The sequence below is a fragment of the Halichondria panicea genome, chromosome 2, assembly GCF_963675165.1.
Source record: "Halichondria panicea chromosome 2, odHalPani1.1, whole genome shotgun sequence".
NCBI lineage: Eukaryota > Metazoa > Porifera > Demospongiae > Suberitida > Halichondriidae > Halichondria > Halichondria panicea.
Window position 1 is genome coordinate 1,918,138 of NC_087378.1, and position 20,153 is coordinate 1,938,290.

At 43.3% G+C, this 20,153-nt stretch overlaps 4 protein-coding genes and 1 non-coding gene across 5 annotated transcripts; 2 read left to right on the forward strand and 3 right to left on the reverse strand.

Moving 5' to 3' along the window:
- Positions 1–181: 181 nt before the first annotated feature.
- On the reverse strand, positions 182–2,620 carry LOC135330918 (rho GTPase-activating protein 19-like). The gene is made up of 8 exons (XM_064525896.1): positions 2,275–2,620; positions 1,808–2,205; positions 1,528–1,718; positions 1,382–1,462; positions 1,072–1,332; positions 864–956; positions 715–804; positions 182–462 (listed from the first exon to the last, which is right to left on the reverse strand). Exons 1-8 carry the CDS (start codon positions 2,556–2,558, stop codon positions 337–339), a joined length of 1,524 nt encoding a protein of 507 aa, XP_064381966.1. The 5' UTR covers positions 2,559–2,620; the 3' UTR covers positions 182–336.
- Positions 2,621–2,700: 80 nt separating this feature from the next.
- LOC135330862 (cilia- and flagella-associated protein 46-like) lies at positions 2,701–16,228 on the reverse strand. Its single transcript, XM_064525804.1, has 51 exons — positions 16,094–16,228; positions 15,870–16,001; positions 15,744–15,808; positions 15,519–15,683; positions 15,219–15,342; positions 15,070–15,164; positions 14,603–15,011; positions 14,430–14,542; positions 14,253–14,349; positions 14,070–14,201; positions 13,745–14,019; positions 13,570–13,685; positions 13,270–13,508; positions 12,850–13,163; positions 12,510–12,747; positions 12,318–12,452; positions 12,032–12,244; positions 11,916–11,980; positions 11,717–11,848; positions 11,454–11,631; positions 11,165–11,248; positions 10,951–11,094; positions 8,892–8,999; positions 8,551–8,835; positions 8,286–8,354; positions 8,021–8,086; positions 7,779–7,930; positions 7,402–7,720; positions 7,291–7,344; positions 7,123–7,230; positions 6,876–7,069; positions 6,660–6,824; positions 6,545–6,605; positions 6,362–6,442; positions 6,164–6,304; positions 6,038–6,108; positions 5,908–5,986; positions 5,572–5,781; positions 5,423–5,512; positions 5,279–5,368; positions 5,076–5,231; positions 4,920–5,017; positions 4,787–4,869; positions 4,522–4,735; positions 4,295–4,470; positions 3,740–3,835; positions 3,561–3,690; positions 3,390–3,502; positions 3,250–3,331; positions 3,066–3,202; positions 2,701–3,016 (listed from the first exon to the last, which is right to left on the reverse strand). The coding sequence occupies exons 1-51, from the start codon at positions 16,217–16,219 to the stop codon at positions 2,757–2,759; spliced, it is 7,479 nt and encodes a 2,492-aa protein (XP_064381874.1). The 5' UTR covers positions 16,220–16,228; the 3' UTR covers positions 2,701–2,756.
- On the forward strand, positions 3,896–3,967 carry Trnap-cgg (transfer RNA proline (anticodon CGG)). Its single transcript has one exon. It is a non-coding gene; the product is annotated as a tRNA-Pro (tRNA).
- On the forward strand, positions 9,140–10,790 carry LOC135330920 (uncharacterized). Its single transcript, XM_064525898.1, has 3 exons — positions 9,140–9,561; positions 9,621–10,026; positions 10,157–10,790. Exons 1-3 carry the CDS (start codon positions 9,163–9,165, stop codon positions 10,687–10,689), a joined length of 1,338 nt encoding a protein of 445 aa, XP_064381968.1. The 5' UTR covers positions 9,140–9,162; the 3' UTR covers positions 10,690–10,790.
- Positions 16,229–16,260: 32 nt separating the features above from the next.
- Positions 16,261–20,081, reverse strand: LOC135330887 (nucleolar protein 14-like). The gene is made up of 20 exons (XM_064525840.1): positions 19,899–20,081; positions 19,702–19,836; positions 19,519–19,651; positions 19,371–19,447; positions 19,237–19,302; positions 19,083–19,175; positions 18,879–19,031; positions 18,370–18,826; positions 18,276–18,318; positions 18,138–18,225; positions 17,992–18,080; positions 17,659–17,884; positions 17,500–17,562; positions 17,360–17,444; positions 17,212–17,293; positions 16,985–17,146; positions 16,779–16,934; positions 16,645–16,729; positions 16,521–16,591; positions 16,261–16,451 (listed from the first exon to the last, which is right to left on the reverse strand). Exons 1-20 carry the CDS (start codon positions 20,079–20,081, stop codon positions 16,355–16,357), a joined length of 2,544 nt encoding a protein of 847 aa, XP_064381910.1. The 3' UTR covers positions 16,261–16,354.
- Between the last annotated feature and the right edge of the window lie 72 nt (positions 20,082–20,153).

Here is a 20,153-nt window from a genome sequence, read left to right on the forward strand (position 1 = left end):
AGTCAAGGAAGAGGAGACTGCAGTTGAGAAAACCACGATACGCTACCAAAACTCAGTTGAAGACTCTGAACAAAATGATTTCTGGTTGGTAGTTATAAGCAGAATACGTATACTCTTTTGTTGATGTACTTATTCATGTCTACTCGTTAAACGATAGAATTGTATAACTATGTCACATACGTTGTTCATCAGCAAAAATTTATTCATGTAATTAAGTGGTGAATACAAAATGTGTTAACATAATTATATAAGTGGATTCTAATGTTCAAAATTAAGATAGCAAATACAAACTGTATAATAAAGTGCCACAAATGACATGAAACACTAGCTGGGGGTTTAAACATCAGTCACTAATGGGGACATGGTAGATATCACTCTATATTTGTTCATAGTGCTCGTAGCCGCAGTGTTAGTAGAGCTCGAACTCACACACGGCCTTCTGTTGTCCACAAGATCAAACTCCTGCACAAAAGGTAACAAAATAGCTCATATTACGCAAAAGACAGAGCAGACTCTGGCAAGCAAGTAGACACAGGGATGTGCCCACACTGGTACTACAACCTCTTAGGCCTAGTTTTCTATCATGTATTATACATAATTCCGGGCACATCACTGTAGACAGCAGCTAGTATAACACAACAGCACTGCAGCAAACAAGGCGTACTATCAAACTTACAGCTAAGTGTTCGCAAGTGACAGTGTTGACTGACTTACTTGCAGAAGACCTTTCTTGAAGCCTGGTGTCTTCTTAACAGAATGGGATCCCACTGGTTCTGGCAAATTGATCCTTGGGGTAGCATTCTCCTAAAAAACAACATCAACAAAGTGTACAAGTGTACATAGTATTGCAAAATTTTACTTACTTTGTTCTTCTTTGGTTTTTTCGAGGTGGACTTTGACACCTTCTTGTACTTGGAGTACATGGGAGTACCTTGCACCTTACTGGCTGACTCAAACTGTATAAATCAAACAGCTACGTAATTAGAGAGCACAAACGCAACATAAATCCACTCATTTGACAAATACAAAACTACGTAACAAGGGGTTCTAAAATGGTAAACAAACACTAACCCTTTTGAGAAAGTGAGTTTTCTGTGGTCCATCCGGCATATTGCGGACTATCTCATACAGAGCATCCACTTCAGCTGATGCATTGTCCTGGCCAGTCTGATGAAACGCCTCCGAATCTTCCCTCTGACAGGCCGTAGAGTAGATGTCAATGGCCACACTTTGGTCCTCATCTATTGTGTCTAGAGAGTCGACACTTTCCGTGGTACGGGTCCTCTTCCTCTTCAGGTACCTCTCAGCCACCACTTGTACCTCAGTAGGAACCTGAGATCACTCGTATAACATCTACAGTTATACAACATCACAAACAAACCTCGAAAATTTCATCTGGTTTCTCAATCATCAGCTTTAGGAGTGAGGAAAGCTTCTCCAAAGAATCAACCGTTAGCATCTCCTAAAAATGTATATTATTCATATATAATTATGAAAACAGCCAAATAATTATCATGAGTCACTTACATGTCGGGATGCCAAGAAGAGAGTGGGGGCAAAGACCAGGCCAAGATTCTGGGCATTCATCAGATTCTCAGGTTGTTTAGCGACCATGGAGAGTAGGTCGAGAAGGTTCTGTAAAGCTGCTCTATTGGTAGATGGGAGGAGGAGCATTAACAGTTGGAGACAGCAAACCTGGGAGGACTGGGACACCAAAGCTGGAAGGGGTGAGAACATGGGAACAACATAATTATTTGTGGACCTAAAGTAATTTGAGGATATCAATTGACTAGGCATACACCTGTACCTGAGGTCTGAATGTAGGCACCTAAATGTCTCTTCATGAGTATAGGTTCCGAGAGCTCAGACAAGTATTTCTTGAGCACTGAGGCATAGTCATGGGCATTGTACCTCCTACTACTGAAAGCTTCTGAGGGTGGTTTGGCCTCCAGCTCAGTAACCAGTGTCTCCATCCTGTGTTTGTTTCCAGGCTTTCGAAACAGTCCCTCGGACATCACATAATTGTGCAGATGGTCGATGAGTTGAGATAGGGCATATTGATTGGCTTCGAGGAGGGGGCCTCCGAAGGTGAGGGTGATGCTTTCATCTGTGGCTGGTTTGTTCAGAGACGAGTACTTGGTGGCTGGGGGGAGTTGCTTGTGGGAGAGTGCACGTCTCATCATACGAAAACTGGCAGCTATGTTCCTGTAAAGAGACCAATGATAGTCAGCCGGATGGTCCTTTAAAATTAATTACACACACAAAGCTTCGTACCTTGCTACATTCATTCCACTCTCTTTTGTAGCCTCCTGATCGTCCTCATCATAGCCTAATAAGACCTCTAATTGATCATCAGGGAAGTCCAGAATCCTAGACAGAGCGCTACAGCATATCTCTTTCACAGCCTCTCGTCCCACCTCTGACTCTATCTCAAAGCTACTGCTTACAGTTGACAGAGTAGAGGCCATGGAAATAAAGGAGGTATCCACACCTGTTATACCACTTGAGAAAGAGCTCAGCGAAGCCAATGATCCAACAGAAAACCTATTACATGCCATTTTAACAGCTAATAAACTGATAATCTTCGTGGTGTGTAAATTTACACCGTCCCCTTTTTAATTCAAATTTTGGAACTGCGCATGCGCAATACAGATTCACAAAAGTAGTCTCGCACCAGCCCCACTTGAAAACATTACTGTACATTAAATGCAGTAATCAGTACATTGTAGATAACAGAACAGAAGCACAGCTCTGCTTTACAAAGATGGGGATATAAGGTTTACATGGGGTAAACCATAAAGTACATAGTTGTAGGTCGAGCTATAATCAACAGTTTGTGCATCTTCAGTGGTTTCTTGTTCAGAGCACACTTCAGCTCCACCATCTGCACTCTTCAGGCTTGTCTTGTTTTGAGGATCAATCTCATTTTGATCGCTTGTGGTAGACGAACACTCAAAAGAGCTTCTTATGCGAGACCAGTTCAATTCTCCAATTGTAATTCCCTCAGACAACAAACCTGTAAAATATTCATTTTGTGTGTGTACAGTTTGCAGATTCGATAATACCTCTCAGTGTGTTTAGGATGTTGTCCAAATTACTCTGCACAGAACTTGTCCATTGGTTGCTAAGCAAACACCTCACACCCACAAGGCTAAGCAGTATTGCTGTTTCCACTGGACACTCACATTTGAGCTCAAAACAACTGTTATGAACATCAGGTTAAATTGTGTGACGACAACATTACTTTACCTTTTGTGAAAGTCTAATTTTGACTGGTAAACCATACTCTGTGATGTGTGAACACGATCCATAATCACAGCAACGGAACAATCTATCAAATAAACAGATGTACACATTGTTGCAATACTATTAATGTTGTGTGGATATACCTCGCAAAGATAATGGGACAAGATTGGTTGGTGGCAAATGAGCTAGTAAGCTCTCAGGACCAAAGAATATGAGGCCAGATGCTTCTTTGAACAGTGCTGTCCATTTGTTGACACTATTGAAGGAAGAAAAGTAATTTTACATAACTGTAACAGCAAAGAGACTAAACTGACGTCATTAATACTTGTTCTCCAGCATTGTATCCAGACCACTTGGAAGTTAGCTTGGAGAACTGCTGAATCTGATCTACTACCTTACTACACACTTCCGATCCTTCAAATTCTTTCCTTGGATCCAGCACATCTACAAGTTTTCACGTTATAAAAATGCACAGATGCGACATAACACTTACATCTGAAATTTGCAGTGTTAGCAAGGAATGTTGTTGGCTGAGGTTGGTACTTATCCCCTTTCTTTTTGGTGTCCTTGGAACTTTCAGCTTGTGGACCTGTGGAACACATACTAATTTTAGGAGTCTGTACAACTTTATTCACCAGCAGCCTTTACAGGCTTGTTGGTCTAGTGGTATGATTCTCGCTTCGGGTGCGAGAGGTCCCGGGTTCGACTCCCGGATAAGCCCATTTTTTTTCTTTTGTTCACTGAAAAACAGTTATTTTGAGGCACTAAAATTTACTACAGAAGTTACTGATTATAGGATAGAGGTTCAAATGACCACACTCCTACAGTTTCAATACCAGAACTAAATTTAGTGCCTCGAATACTGTATAGCGGGTAATTTTCGTGGGCAAGCTGATCTCCACGAAATTTTAACGTAGGCGTGGCTTACCGGAACGTATGAATGCAGTGCAGGCACGACATTTTAATTACAAAAACCACCGTTTTCGAGTTGAACGAATTTTTTACCCCACAAAAATTACCCGCTATACGGTAACCAGCTTTGATTTACTTGGTTCATTAGCAGTAAACTTTTCCAGTCGGTGACAAAGTACTTGGAGAGAGAAATCTCTTGTTACTGATCGTATATTTTTAGCTTGGAAAATCTCCATAGCTTCAAGTGGTAACCTCAACAGGTGTGTGTCCGCCAATACAACGACACAGATATCTCTGTCAATTTTCTCCCTCCTGTGGATAAGAATACACTTAGTTTCATTTTAACTTCATACCACAACATACCTGAATGCATCAGCCATGAGTCTCATTACTTGTGAAAGGTATGCTTCTGTTGCAGCGACGACATCCTTAAGCAAATCTTCACTATCATTTAGCAGAGAATTTGATATTGTCAACTGCTGGAAACGGTTTGCTTCAAAGGCACTCATCATATCCAGGAGACTGTGCAAATCTTTGGGGCTCACATGGGCACTTGTTATTACAGGATCAAGGCATTCTGTATTGGGCAATGAATAGGCTTGGTTAACAATTAAGTGGCTTGACTTACCTACAATGGGAGGAGGTTGGCCCTTCTTAGAGGCTGGTGGTGGGGGTTGGGGTGGCACTAGATATGACGCATACAAACGACACCTACAACCAAGTGGATTCAATAATTATTATTGATAACTTGTATCACGTACCCATCTGGTGAGTGCTGGAGCACCAGGAATCTGAAATGAGACGGAAAGCGCTTGAGTAGGTCTAGGTGGTTATCAGACACCGTCAACATCTTGTAAGCCTGTATGAACAATCAATCATAGATAACAGAAAAAAAACATATCAATGTGTGTACCCACCTCAAAAGCCTGTAGTTCCTGGATATTGTGCTGAGAAGGTGATTGAGAGGAGGTAAGGTGTTGGTTCTGCTCCAGTAGTGCTCCTAGCTTCGAGCAGGATGGGTCAGCCAGTATTTGTCTCAGTAGTTTCTCCATCTCAATAGACACTGATAAGCTCTAAAGCAGAGTAAGATGACACCATTGGTAATAAACTAAACACTCACTTGGTATAAGGCCAGGTAAAGAGAGGCTGTGATAGTGTCGAAACCACCACAACAGTCCACCAACTCAAGAGCTGCCTTAATACCAAGATCCTAAAAAGAATAAGCTGTAATTATAGTCAGGCTTATAAATGATGCAACCCATACCAGTTGTTTGTTGCTGATGGACATAGACACGGCCTGTACTAGAGTGTGAGAAGCTTGCGTCAGATAAAGCAATGATGCACTTTCATCACACTACATAAGAGAAAATATTTTTTAGCGTTACGAGCAACACTACATACTGAATGACCCACCTCTGCTTTCTCGGCCTCCTTCGATCTCATAACAGAGGAAAGTGCTCCATACTTGGAGCGGCTCAGCCCTAGCTCTGGGGAATCCCCTTCTTCACTGACAGGCTTATCAGAATTTTTCACGACGCAGCACTCTGGTGTCCACTGAAGTGCTGAGTCAGGTCTTGTGTGAGTAGACAACAGGCGAAGGCAACGACCTAAGCCAACCATAACCTATGGAACAGTGGGGATATGAACATACCATCATGAATGATACGTGCAGCTTTCCAAGAGCTACATAATTTGGACAGCCTATTATTAATGAGTAATCAAGTTACGCTTTGTAGATGATGTACAAACCTTGATATTTAGAATATTGTCAGCGTTGACCATGGCATGAGCAGATGTTAGCAGAGCAAGAGCTTTTTCCAATGCCATTCTAACACATAACATGTAATATTGATCAGGCAAGGGCACAGTGGCAGCTTACTGTATTGTGTTCTGCCAATCCTCTTGCATAAGACTAAGAATTGGTTTTTCTTTGACGAAATCTTCAACCAACTGTGAGTAAAGACACCATTATTTCATGTTAGAGCACCACACTAAATCAAATAACCTTCTGCATACTGCTCTTATCCCTCATCTCGGCCTGTGCCTTCCTGCTTTGAGCTGAGTGGTGGGAGAAGGTATCCAACAGAAGGTCAGCCAATAGAGACTGGGCAGTGACCAGCTCCCTCTGAACTGGCAGGCTCATATCCTGTATGTACAGCACCAGAGTCAGTCCGGTTTTGATTTATGAATGTATATATATTACCTTAGAAGGCTGGCAAATGGTTACGGTGTGCTCACATACTGTCTGTAGTGCAGTCACAGCTTTGTCACACAATGAGATTGCCTGTAAACACAACACACTAGAATGCAGGCGTAGTAAGAGATTGTACACCGTGATTAAGTCTCAACCAAAGTGTACACCTAGCAATAAAACACAATAATGTACCTCAAGCATCAACTCCACAAATTGATTTTCACTTTCAGCTAGTCTGGAGTGGGCCAATGACCTGAAGAGAAATATTACATGTTCATATAATGATCATTTAACAAGTTGTACGAACCTAAGGAAGGAAACATGTTGCCTACTGATGCAGGCGGCCTCTCTGATGTGACCCAGGCCCATTAGAGCCTTTGTTGAATCTGTTAAAGCCTGACTAAGTGCCGCAATTGAAGGCACACTTCCGTTAACTTCTTTTACAAGTTCTCCAAGCTCACATAAAACCAGTCTGCATGGGTTTATTATACATGCTTGCATATGTTACTAGGGGTAGACTAACCTGGTGTTAATGGTCACAATGGCATGTTTCAATCTGCTGGAGTTGTTCACTTGTGAGCCCCGAAGTTTGTCCAGTTTAGACGTGGCATGTTCCATGACGGCTTTTAGTTGGTTCCTGTACTCACGGTTGGAATTGATTGCATCTGATAGCAGGAGTATCCCCTCTAACCAGTCGGGAAGATCAGCGGGGTACTTCTATAAAAAGTGACTCCTCAGTAGCAATACATGGTGATAGAGAATAAACTTACTTGTGCCTGTGTTACTAGTTTGATGGCCTTCTGTTGGTCTCTATCAGTAAGGGCTAGTCTGGCTAACAGAATATGGATAATAAAGAGCGTTCGCTGGTCCTCAAAAATCTACATGTAGAAGAGGTGTACAGTTCGAAACTTTAAAAGAAAGAGGAATTTTGTATGTACCTGACTGGACAGTATTGCTTGGTTGAGTAGATCACGAGCCAGCTGGTATGCACCCTGAAGGTATAGACAATACACCAATAGTTAGTTTTATGAAGGGCACTATTGTCCCACCTGTTGTATGAGCAGTCGTGCCATATCCACCCAAACCTCCCTCAGAACCACACTCTCCCCAACACAACGTCCTCGCACACTTATCGAGGGTTTGCTCTGAGAAGCATCTGCACTCTTACCACTCCTTAACCTGCTGGACTTGCTGGGCCTAGGCTTGCTACTGCTGTTGCGCTGCTTCGAGCCCTCCTTCTCAACAGCAGCTTTTTTGGCCTGGTACTGCTCAATCTCCATCTGAGAATTGGCCACGTCTTCAGGGTCGGGTAGCGTGAAGGGAGTAGGTGTCACAGGAAGTCCAAGCTCTGAACAGAGCCAAGATAATCTACAGTGATAGTGTACATGTATGTGTGCGTATGACCAGCACTACTATATGTATGTACCTCATATGGTATAGTTGGCATAGTGGTTTGTTTTGGTCGATGAGAGTCTCTGCGATGACCACCTGTAGTTTCAGCACCGGGAGAGCTAGTGAGTGGAGTCCATTGAAGAACAGAGCTTCCACCAGCTCACTCAGGTAGTGTAGTGTGAGCATCTGTGTGTATGGAGGGGGATTGGAGAAATGATTTGCTAACGAAAGACTTTTTTTACCCTCTTGTTGACTATTGAATTGTTGCACACTTACTGGTTTAGAAACAGTCTCCTTATTCAGGGCACTGTCTCCACTGGAAGCTTTGAACTGCTCCAGTAGCTGTATAAAGACAAGTGGGAGTGAAGTAGTTAGGCCATGATTCAACTCTCAATAAGGGTATGTCTGTTCAAGGCCAATAATGTAATTATGCCCAGTATAAAACATAGGGAATTAAAACACCTGTCAATTAGTGTTGCCTTACAGCACATGTATGTGTACGTGTAAGCATAAAATCACATGCCCAATTAATGGCATGTACCTGAGTTGGTGGAGAGTAAGTAGACCACTCTAGCATTGACGCAGGTAATCCACTGGTCCCTAAAAGTACCTGTGAGACATTAGCAATCAAAACAGGACGTGACTGTAGATTGTTACCCTTATATGCATAACTGGTACATGTAGCTTTATGGAGAAACACAAAACCAGTTTGTACACATTAATTAAGATCAAAGCCAATACTAACTTTATGACCAGATAGATACATTACACATACATGCATACACACACACACACTACAATTATACCTTCCACAATTCCATACAGAATCCTACGGTCACCACACTCAGTTGGTTATGCTCACTGCTCCCTTGTCCATGCAACAAGGCCATCATGACATGCACTCTAATCAAAACCTCCAACTGTCGAACACCTGCCACTACACCAGAGCTCTGCTTATCATCATGTGTACTCAAAAGAATCTCCGTAATTTTCTCCAATTGGTCTATTGGATCTGTGATGGGGAACTCGTGTGTGTAGAGCCATTCACAAAACTCCAGGAGGTACTCAATCTTTTGCCAACTATCACCATCCTAAGGGAAATAGTGTTACTATATGATACAGCTAGAGCTCTCAAAAAACAGAGTACCTGTAGACTGTCGATGGCATTCTGATAGGCTGTGATGGTTTGAGTGGGGTCTGATGAATTAATGGCTGCCTTGTGCCAAAGAGAAGCCACAAACTCACTTGGCTCCTCCTGCATTAAAACAATAAAATTAATTTAATTATAAACAATGAAAGTCTGCATAACAAGTATTGTTTACTACACATCGCCCACACTAAGGGGGGCAATTAGACTCAGCAGGAAATGCTCAAATACTGCCAAATACGAAAACCACACACAATGCAGGCTTAGTTAAATGTACAAAAGGGGTTTCACAGCTAATTCAAAGCAATCTCTAGTTACATTTAAACTAAAAATGGATGAGTTAAAGATACACAGGACTATTGCCTATTTGCTTTTGCTACTAGCTGCTCTATCATCCACTACACTAGGACTAGCAGTTAAGAGACAGTCAGACAGTGAATGTCTTTTCCAGTATGTGCTGCAGCCACCAAGAGACAACTTCAACATATGCAATCCGTTTCAGCCAGCTGAGAACTCTCTAACTCTGGAGTGCAGTATTCTAGTAATGGACAGCAGACCAGGAGAGCTGACAATAGATTGGATCTACACTAGTACTGGAGACCGAACTGAGACTTTGTTATCAAACACCACTGCAACAAGCCTGGGAACTTTAGTTTATTCTACAATTACGGTAGGTTACATAGCTATAATAGTCATTATTTTATACTGTCACAATACAAATGTCTGCAGATTGCTAACACTAGAGCAGGACATTATTACTGCCAACCAAACTCAACACAAGCTGGACTTCTAAAAAGCAGCTCACAGACTACGGTATTCAGCAAACCATTGTACGTCGTTATTGACAATAGCTGTGAGGGACAACAACTAAGCACTGAGCAACCAGAATGCATATTAAACGGCAATTCTTTAAGTGGTACTACAACTACTGAGCTATCAAACAGTGAAACTAGTGCTGAGCCAACGATTGATCCACCAGAAAACCACAATATACTGTATAAATCTCTAGGAGGAGTTGGCCTCCTCCTCATTGTTATAGTGGTCTGCACGGGGCTAATAGTATGCTGTCACCACAAGAGGACAAGCAGAAGCAGAGTACCCAACTCTCAGGGCAAAGGGAGCAGAGTGGTCAGGGGTATGTTAGTCACACATCATGCAGTCCATTAGCTTAGTATACGTACGTTAGGTTACATAAATTGTCATAATAAACTTTCAATCAATAACAGCTACATTGTCAATCAAACACTGTGTCCTCTCATATTCAGAATGGCATGCAGTGAGGACCACACAGACAAGTCCACAGCCTCTAAATGACGTGGTCACACGACAGTATATTCCTCCACCACACACCCTCCCACCAGTACTGGCCTCAATGGAGAGAGATTCAAGATTAACCAGCTCAGGATACGTGGATGCTAATTCAACACTCGCTGAACACAGGATACAGTACCAGAACTACAGCTCAATCATACAAACGAATAGGGATGATCAATCAGAGTGGTCACAACAAGAACAACCTAGAGCACAAAAACTAGCAAAAAGTACACTCCCCGCAAGTTATACACCACATAATATTGATCAGCAGTATGTCAATTATCGGCAACCCCATGGCAACGTACCATTGGAACCTATTTATGAGGATGGGAATAAAAATCCTACACAACAACTAAAGGAAAGGGTCAAAGCTAGTCAAGAGGAAGCCTACAGTGAAGTAGGAAACACAGAACACCTGTACCAAGGGCTCGTCCCAGAGACAATGAACTATACTAGCTTGTATCACATGGTCAACAAAAACTAAAAGTGTTTGTAAGCTGTTTGCATTGTCATTGTATGTACTATTGAGCACATTACCTCTATGTATCAACGGGGAACTTAAATAAAAGATCACCTTCATGAAAATCCTTACATGTGTACAACATTGTTAGTGTTGACCATAAATGGGTGTAGTTGTAGTGAATAGGGGACTGTGATGGGTACATCTAATGATTTGTATTTTCATTCTCAGAATGTACACACGGGTCATTTCTGTTTACCTATGAATATAAAAACACACACACACCTGAAATCTGATGAAATCACTTGTCACGCTCTTGCCCATTCTGCTCTTGAAGACCAGCTTGAAGGGTACCAAGTGTGGGTGGATTGGTTTGGGGGTGCTCCACAATGCCTCTTCCACTAGAGTCAAGCCCTCCTCCCAGCAACACTGCATCCAGTGAAAAATAGGACGATAATGTTGTACAACACACACTAAAAAAAGCCCCTTTGTGGTGTACCTTGTCAATATGAGCCTGGAATACAATGCTGTACATCCGTGTGACTAGTTCATAGTCCTTCCCCTTGCTGGCCAGGGCCTTGTCCTGTGCCAACACACAACATGCAGATTATATCACAGGAAAACAACCCGTCTACAACAATACATGAAGGATTAAGAAGCTGTAAGAGTGTCAAGAAGCAATAAAATTCCTAATTGGCAGAGTGGTGTTGGTAACCAGTGTGCGTTTGAAACAGTTGAAACCATAACGGGATAACCTTTACCGCATGCACTACTAAACATCTCCTCACCTCATTCTTGCTCCCATGTCTCCCGCCCAGTAAGGGTACACAGAGGTCGAGCAGCTCACACAGAGGTTGCTGGAGAAGATGTCTCTCCATGGGGTCAGCCGTCAAAGGTTGACAGGTCAACCAGTAATGCCGACATCCATCAAACACAAGACAATACGATGAGATCGTATGACCAACCCTAAGAAAAAATATCACCTTACAAAACGGAGAGCAATAAGCATACAATTGTCATGTGACAAAACATCTAATCACAGGATAGTCACCTGACAGACTCGTAGAATGCCCCTAGGGCTGTCCTGAGCACCGAGACATTGCCAGCAGCTGAGGTGGAGAGTGCTTGACCTTGTATGCTGTATGCCAGAGACTGCAACTCACAACCCAACCTCTGGTCAGAGCTATATTGAGTAGATGATTAGTGCTATGGTTATGGTGGGTGGTGTGGTATCTGGTTAGAGCACTTACGAGAGCTTTTCTGATGTTATCTCAGGTAGCTTTAGAGTCACTGCTTTGCAGGAACATTGATACGCCTACAGGAGAGAGGGTAGAGTTGTGGTAATGTATAGTGATTAGTTACTGACAATAGAGTGGTCCTTTTGCTTCAGGGCTAGCTCGGCCAGACGAACCCATAACTGCATCTCCACGAGCACCTCTCCCCACTCACACTCCGACACCATTCCCGATACCTCACTGAGAGTGGGACAGTTGGGAAAATCCCATATCCCATTTCCTTGAGAACAGAGCAACTTAACAGCGACCATAGCTCTACAAGGGACTGCAAAGAGGTCCACAGTCTGTGGAAAGTTTTATTACAATGAACATACGTACAGGTAAAATATGATAGTTATTCATAGGGGTTCTTCTCACCTCTTCAATGTCAAAGTTTTTGTTGGTGAATGGCTGATGGAGGAGCTGTCTACAGGCCACCCATCCACTCAGCAGTTCACCTCGAACGCTTAGTGGCACACTGCTGTTCCAAACCCCAAGACAGTACTCACAAACCTAGAAAAGTGTACAGTATAACTACATTCACTGTACTAATGTACATGCAATTCTCACCTCTAGAGCTTCTTTCAACTCAGCTACAGACTCAGGGTCCACTGGCAACTGAGCATCACCACCAGCTTTAGCTTTTCCTTTCCTAGATCCTGCTCTAGATCCTCCTTTACTGTCTGCTCTGGCTCCCTTTTTGCCAGTTCGAGGTGTCTCTTTCCCCGAGGGCGGCTTAGGACGACTCCACTTCTTGACTACACCTCCCACCAGAGCAGAGCACACTCGAATCAACAGCACACTATCACTGCAAGACAAAATACTTATTAAGCCGACATTAAAATATCAATTAAAATCAAAGTCACCAATAGACACTACAGTATATATACACGTATAATAATAAACTTACCTGTTCATTTTGACCAGTTTCATGCTGTCCAAGAGTGGTTTGAATGCTCCCACAACCTCTAACAGACGTCCACTCTTCACCCAGTGATGATGATAGTTCCACAAGTAGACTGCTGCATTGCCCACAATCACCTCCTCTCCAAGTACCACTCCTAACTCCCCTGCCCGCAGGAAACCAGCAACACTGTCACTGCTGAGTTGAGATAGCCAGCTAGTATAGGAGCCCCAGGCCTCGCTAAGGGATTGAGGTAGGTTGAGTGGTGGTGGTTTCTCTCCTAGTTGTAGACCCTCTTGTTGGAGATAGAACACGAGACACTGTACAGAACACAATACACAATCGGGAATATTAGAGGCTTAGTTTTCTGATAATTATATTGAAGGACCATTCCGGTTAGTTTGCTCATTTAAGTTTTCCTGTCACCTCGGCTAGTAGACAGTGGGTGTTGGCGAGGGTCCTCACAAGGTCACACTCTTCCCTCTTCAAAGTTTCTGGTATGCTCACAATATCAATCACACTCTGTCGAGACTTGGCCATGCCTAACACAGAATCGTGTTTGAAACTGGAGCTTCTCCGTGGGGCCATGCTGATACTGCCCCTCTGACTCTGACTAAGCCTGGGGGAGCTCAAACGCTCTGAGATCGTACACTTGGACTTGGTAACTATAGAAAATACGCAATGTACATGTATAATGCGGAGGCACAATGAAATGTATAACTTTACCTGACCCTGCCCATCTCCCATCATCATAAGTGACACAAAATCGAGCGGCTGAGATAGCCACATCCCATACACTTTGCTTGCGAGCTGCCCTCGCCAAGTCACTCCACACACGACACCTGTAGACAAACAGTACTCAATATCATGTCAAGCACCCAATACAAATCATGTAACTTGCCTTTGTCTGTCTTCCTGCTTGTCCATGCTCTTCAAGTGCTCACCCACCAACTCCTTAGCTAAACAGTAATCGGCCAATTTCTTGCCCTTCTCTTCGACAGCCACTAGAGTCCTGCTGCTTAGCTCTGAGGATGCATTGATCTGGTCAATAAGTCTGTTTACAGGGATGTTTGAAGGACTGGACAATGTCTGTAAGAATTGATTAGGGGCCAGCAGTTCTCCCGCCTTCACTAGGAGTGATCTTAGCTCCCCACCCCCTCCTGACAAGGAACTAGCCTGTAGAGGTGACACCAAAATACAGTGCCTGCTGCTATTGCAATACTAACCTGCTCAATGGTCTTGATGGCTCTCTGCAGTGGCTCTTCAGGAGTAGTGTACAGTTGCGCCCTTAATGTCACCTTGTTCTGCACAACACTAATCTGTTCTCTGTACTTTCCAAAACAGTCCAGACCAGAAGCCTACAGTGCACGAGTGATAGTGTCTGGACTGGGTAATTATGCATATCTCACTTTGCCAAGATTCTCAAGAGAGGCCTCAAGTTGTCCTTGGTCAGCGTGTATCTTCCCTAATTCAAAGTGTATACCAACCCTCACCTGATGCAGAAGACTGTAGGAAATAGGAAATTAAGTAAGTACATGGGTACAGTACACACACATTGTACGTATATACGGTAACTGTATTTATACCTGTCTATCTGCTCCAGTGCAGTGGCTGTAGCTGATAGTGGCTTGAGAAGGTGGTGTCTGAGGTTAGGCTGAAGCAGTGGCAGCGAGGTGTTCCACAGTGCCACGCACACATGCTGTAACAAGGGAGGACAAAACAAGTAAAGACAAATTCTACTCAATATATATACACCCACCTGAATGAGGTCCATATCGTTAGACCTAACAGCAGATGTGAGAATCCCCTCAAGTCTCTTTAAAGCATCTACTCTTCCCTCTATAGCTGTCTCGCTGTACCCCTCTCTGACCAACACTTGGCAGCCAAGCATCTGACGACGAATCATCAGCTGAGCACTATTCCCCACAGAGTCCTGGGGTACTGCACTCAGGCAGTCTCCTGCTAATTGGCTGAGACCACACTCCATAGCTAAAGAGCCTAGCTCCAAGAGTAGAGGAGGTCTGGTCTCAAGAGGAGGGGCTGGGATGCACGACTGACTAGCTGTTTTTCTCACACTGGAGGGTTCGTCCCCACTTGTTATAAATGTGAACACATTACGTAGTCTTTGTTCCAACTCTGGCCCAGAGATCTTCTGTGACACCATTGCACTGTAAGAGAAGTTCCATGAGCTACACAGTATGCACATGGAGTTAGTAAAGGACTTACCTTTTGACCTTGTAGAGTTGAATGAGAGCTCCATACTCAGGGAATGATCTGCTGTCCCTGTCAAACATCTTACTGTCACCAAGGTTGTAGCTAACCTGCAAGTGATGAATACATACGTACTAGTATTCGCAGTACAAGGTTATACTCACATAAAGCCTCATTAGTTCCCCTAACTTCTGGGGAGCCTTTTTCCTGGCCAGTTGGACAGCAGAAGAGCACGTCTTAGCAGCTTCATCACTCTGCCCTGCATCGAGCTGACTCAGTACAAGCCCTCTGTAATCACAGGAACACTTACTGTTATGAGCATTCTCAAAGCTACTCAAATGCAACACTCCAAATATTAGAACACTAGCTAGTTATTATACGCAGCATGTAAGATTTTGTGTGGGGATTAAAAATGACACACGCTTTACATGCATAATCACGACAATCCATACACTGATTCTCACATCATCAGCTCTAGTCTCCAAGGTGTGTCCTGGTCCTTGATTTCCTCCAAAGCTTTCAGCATAGTCGCTAGTGGTTTGGTGTATCCTCTCCTCGAGCCAGGGCGCTGGAAGGGACGGCATATCTGCCATAGCAACACAGATGCATTGTAGACCAGGAAGTAGTAGCTGCATGAGGGAAACAAGCGTTACTAGTTTGGTAGACTATTAAAACATTTTAGAACGCACCATTCTGATTTCTTGGCAGTGGCTACAGCTTTCAGGATACAACTCAATGAGTGAGATAATAGATCCTGCACCAACAGAGAAATGCAGTTCTCATATCTACCTCACATACTGTACACACGTACGTACCTCCTGTGAGGAGTCATGTGGTGCAGAGGTGAGGGCCTCACACAGGTGAGCTCTCACAGTGAACTGGTTAACAGGTGGACTCAGACTCAAGTAGAGCTGAACACAATCCAACGCAACCTCTCGACAGCCATTCTGGAAATCATACAAGTTATAAACCTCAGTATACACAATGTATGTACTACAACCTTAACCATGTGTACAGTGTGCTCTATTTGGAGTGTTACCTTTATTGCATGTTCTGCAAACACTATCAACTGTGCTGGGTTGCCTGAGCTCTGGTGCCTCTTTGAGGGGGAGAAGTACTCTTTTAGAGCAGCGTGAGATTGCTTTATTCTCTCTTCCATAGCCATTTTATTATCCACAATACATCTGTTACCATAGTTACATACCCTTCGGCGGTAAGGGGAAATCCCCTTGTATAATAAATATATTAATTTTTATAGCCGCGGTTTGCTTCAAACAATCATTGCACATTATCAAGTGTTTTATCTTCTTGACTTTCTTCTCTCCTCCTTAACTTCATGTTGGCCCATTTGCAAATCATGGAGTATCTTCTTTGTCTTGGCTGCTCGCTCATTATCTCTGCATGGGAACAAAACAACGCAATGAAAATTGCACACACATGTTTTAGTACAGTATATATATACTCACAATTGTAGTCTTTCAGATAATTTTTCCTTAGCCAAGAAAGCAACATCTCTTCTGATCTCTCTAATAGCTCCCTGCAAGGTAATACGATTGGTATACGAACACTATTATTTAAGTGCATGCATACTTTTATTTCTTTCTTGACTTTGTGCTTCAACTTCTGCCGCTCACCGACAGACTTGCTTCTGGCTTTCTTTCTGTTCACCTCATAGCTGTGCAAGCAGGGGGAATAAAGGGGAGTTACTTCTACAAAAAACTTACATTTCATCAAACTTTGGCTCGTAGAATCTGATGGACTTTGGTTTTTGTGTGAGTAGCTGCAACACATTTTTGTCCTTGCTCCCCTTACTACACACCAGCTCCAGTGTCTCAGTCAGCAGTTCCTCAATAGAAGGGGGCCAACTTCTCTTCACGGCACTACGGGGTAAGGTTATGATCACACTAATTGTTTAGACTACTGCACTCACTTTTGGAGGTTGGTGAGCAAGGGAGCAACAAGCTCTGAGAACGAGGGGAGATCAGAGTACAACGCAACGATACTTGAAATTGCTGACAGTGCAGTTTTGAGTACACAACATCCAGCATTTTTGGCTCTTGGTTGACTGGCATCAATAATCAGTGAGAGAAATCTGGATACACATGTACACCATAAAAATGTTTGACCCGAACAAAATTCAGTGTTGTAGACACTTACGTTGGAATACTCTCTCCACCTTCAACAGAGAGGAGGCTGGACATATGAGATACTTTGCCAGTCAGAGGGGGAAGACATATCCCTAAATAGAGACATTCGCTAATGATTGATATACTATACGTACAAGGTGGTTGACTAGCTAGTATACCTGTTCCGTCCACAGCAAAGTATCCCACCACACTGGTTAGGAAGTTGACCAGCTCTGGCATCAAGCGCTTTGACTGACCAATGTACTGTAGGAAAGATTCACACATAATAATTCAAGATGGCCATTAAAACTTTACTCACCTCAATAACTAGCTGACACAAAAGAAGACCTGAAACAAGGTCACTCAGATTCTTTACAGCACACTGCACAGTGAACATATTCCATCTCTTATAATGCACATAATGTATCTTGCGCAACAATGGTAATGTACACTAGAGTATAAGCATTTGATCAATCACCTTTGCTAACAGCTGACCCATTAGGATGAGAGTAGGTGTGGTGATGGGGTGCTCAAAGTCAGATGTGGGGAACACCACGGCGATTAGCTTCAAAAGAAATACTTCAGAGAGAGGGGGGTATCGTTTCCCTCCAGAAATAGTCCAAAGCTGATGACACAGCTGCAGTTTCTTTTGAAATACCTGAGCAGTGTTTAGGGGGCTCAGCTGAGAGAGCTTGAACAGAGGCCTGGTGGAGAGAGAGGCATTTTGTTATGAGTGCAATAATCAATTCAATTGCACAACTCCTGGCGTGAAGTATCTTTACTTCACGCCAGGGCATGAATTAAAACACACCTGGCCATCTTGTCTAAAGCCTCAAGACTATCTCTGGTTGGTTGTTCTCCCAGACTGGTGCAGTAGTCTACAAACGTCGGTAGGAAGTCCTGGAAGAGAAAAACCATAAGAGTACGTTACCATTAATTAGGAGAATTGGTTTATACCTGAAGTTTTTGTTTGTTTCCAGGGTCAATTGAAGGGTGGTTACAAGAGTGAATCCTTTCAACTGCAGTTAGACACTCTTCTGGGGACCTAGCAATAAATGTATGGATAAATTATATTATGTGCATATCAATTCTTACCGATTTGACACTATGGCTTGCAACTCCTCAAGACTTTTTGGCACTGCAAAGAGAGACTGAGTTGTAATGATGTCACGGCCAACTGTGTACTAACCAGAGAATGTATAGGGTAACTCTTTGGAAGCCAGCTTCTTCATTTTCTTAATTTCTGCTTTTGAGGGTCCTTTGATGATAGGTTGATTTGGCTCCTCAATATCTGACTCGTGGTCACTGACATCGGACTCCAGGTCGGAACCATACTCATCACCAGGGTCACCACCCTCACAAACGTCACCATCACCAGTAGCATCGCTAGCATCATCACCCTCGCAATCCTCATCAGAGTCACTCTCTCCACCCACGTCACTAGGATCACGCCTCTCACCCCTCCTACCAACAGCCTCATACACACTCGGACCACCCTCCTCTTGCACAATCTTCCCGTCTTTGTACCGAAGTGTAAACTGGACTTTCTTTTTGACTATCGGTTGGTCTCTGATATAGTCAGCCGACTCTGTTGTCATATCATCACCCGATGGGATCACACCCTTCATCCTACGGACACGATCAGCCTGGAAATATTTTATAATGAGACAATTTCACAAAAATATCAACTTAGCATACCTCTCGTTTTTCCAGCTTTTCTTTCTCCTCTTTTGCTATCTCTTCCTCTGTCTTCATTCTGTCAGTGGGTTGTCCTCTCTTCTCATAAGCTAACTCCCTCACTGTCTTGTCATAGTCATCAGTCTTCAGCTTCTGTCCTTTGCTCCCATCACTCTATACATACATGCAGTTGGTAAGATACCAAACAGACAGATGCGGTCTTACAGCGAATGGCAGAGTAGTCTGCAGGCTTTTCCAATCAGTGTTGATCTTATCCAGAAGTTCCTCTACATCTTGTTTCTCACTCTGCTGCTTGTACTGTTAGAGGGGAGCAGGGGGGGGGGGGGTAAAAGTATATCTTATTTAAAATACAGCTTACCTTCATTGCTTTAGACTTAGCCACCACCTCCTCCATGATCTCTTTCCTGCTCCTCAGTCTGTCCGGCTGCACGTCAGGTGAGTGCATAGAGGAGAGTATTAGACACAATCAACACCACAACAGATAATCATTACTTTAACATCGTCTTCAGTCTCACTGATTTTCTGTTTCTTCCTCAAAAATCCCCCAAAATGAGTGTCACCAATATCTTCTACAATGCAAGAAGACGCAAGAAGAGGTAATAATATAGCTGGACAAATATTGAACATTGTGTTTTTTTACCATCCTCCAGCTCATTTTCGCTAAGCTCGATGTGATCAAACTTCTCCATGCCTCCGATGGACCGGCCATAATGAGTAAGCCCCTCTTCATCATCATCATTGAGAGTAAACAAGCTGGAACGCTCGTGCTTTCTCTGAAAAAAACACACAATCAACAATGATTATATTCTCAGACGGTACCCACCTTCCTTTCGAGAGTGAACCGCTTCATCATTTTTTCCTCGGCTGTCAGGTCATCATTGTACTCTCCAAACCGACGGTCTACAAACTCGTTGGTCTTGTTCCGCTGCTGGTACTCCACTAGCAGAGTCTTCTTGCGCTGAAAGGATACATTAAATAAACTAAGCTAGTGCTTATTTGCCTCAGTCTACAAACCCATACCTTTTTGACAGCCTTGGAGCGTGCCACACCAGGTAGACCCTTGTCAGACTTGCTCTTCTGACCTAGAACATCATGCTTCTTCTTGTTGATCCGAACCTCAAAGGGATTCAACTTCTGCACCACTTTGGTTCCTTTCCTCTTGACCAACACGGTGGCTGAGGGCTTCTTCTTGAGGGAGGGCATATTACAATAGTCTACTGGGTATGAGATCAAGAAAAGTACACTCTACTTGGGCCTCTTGGGGGAGCAAATTCG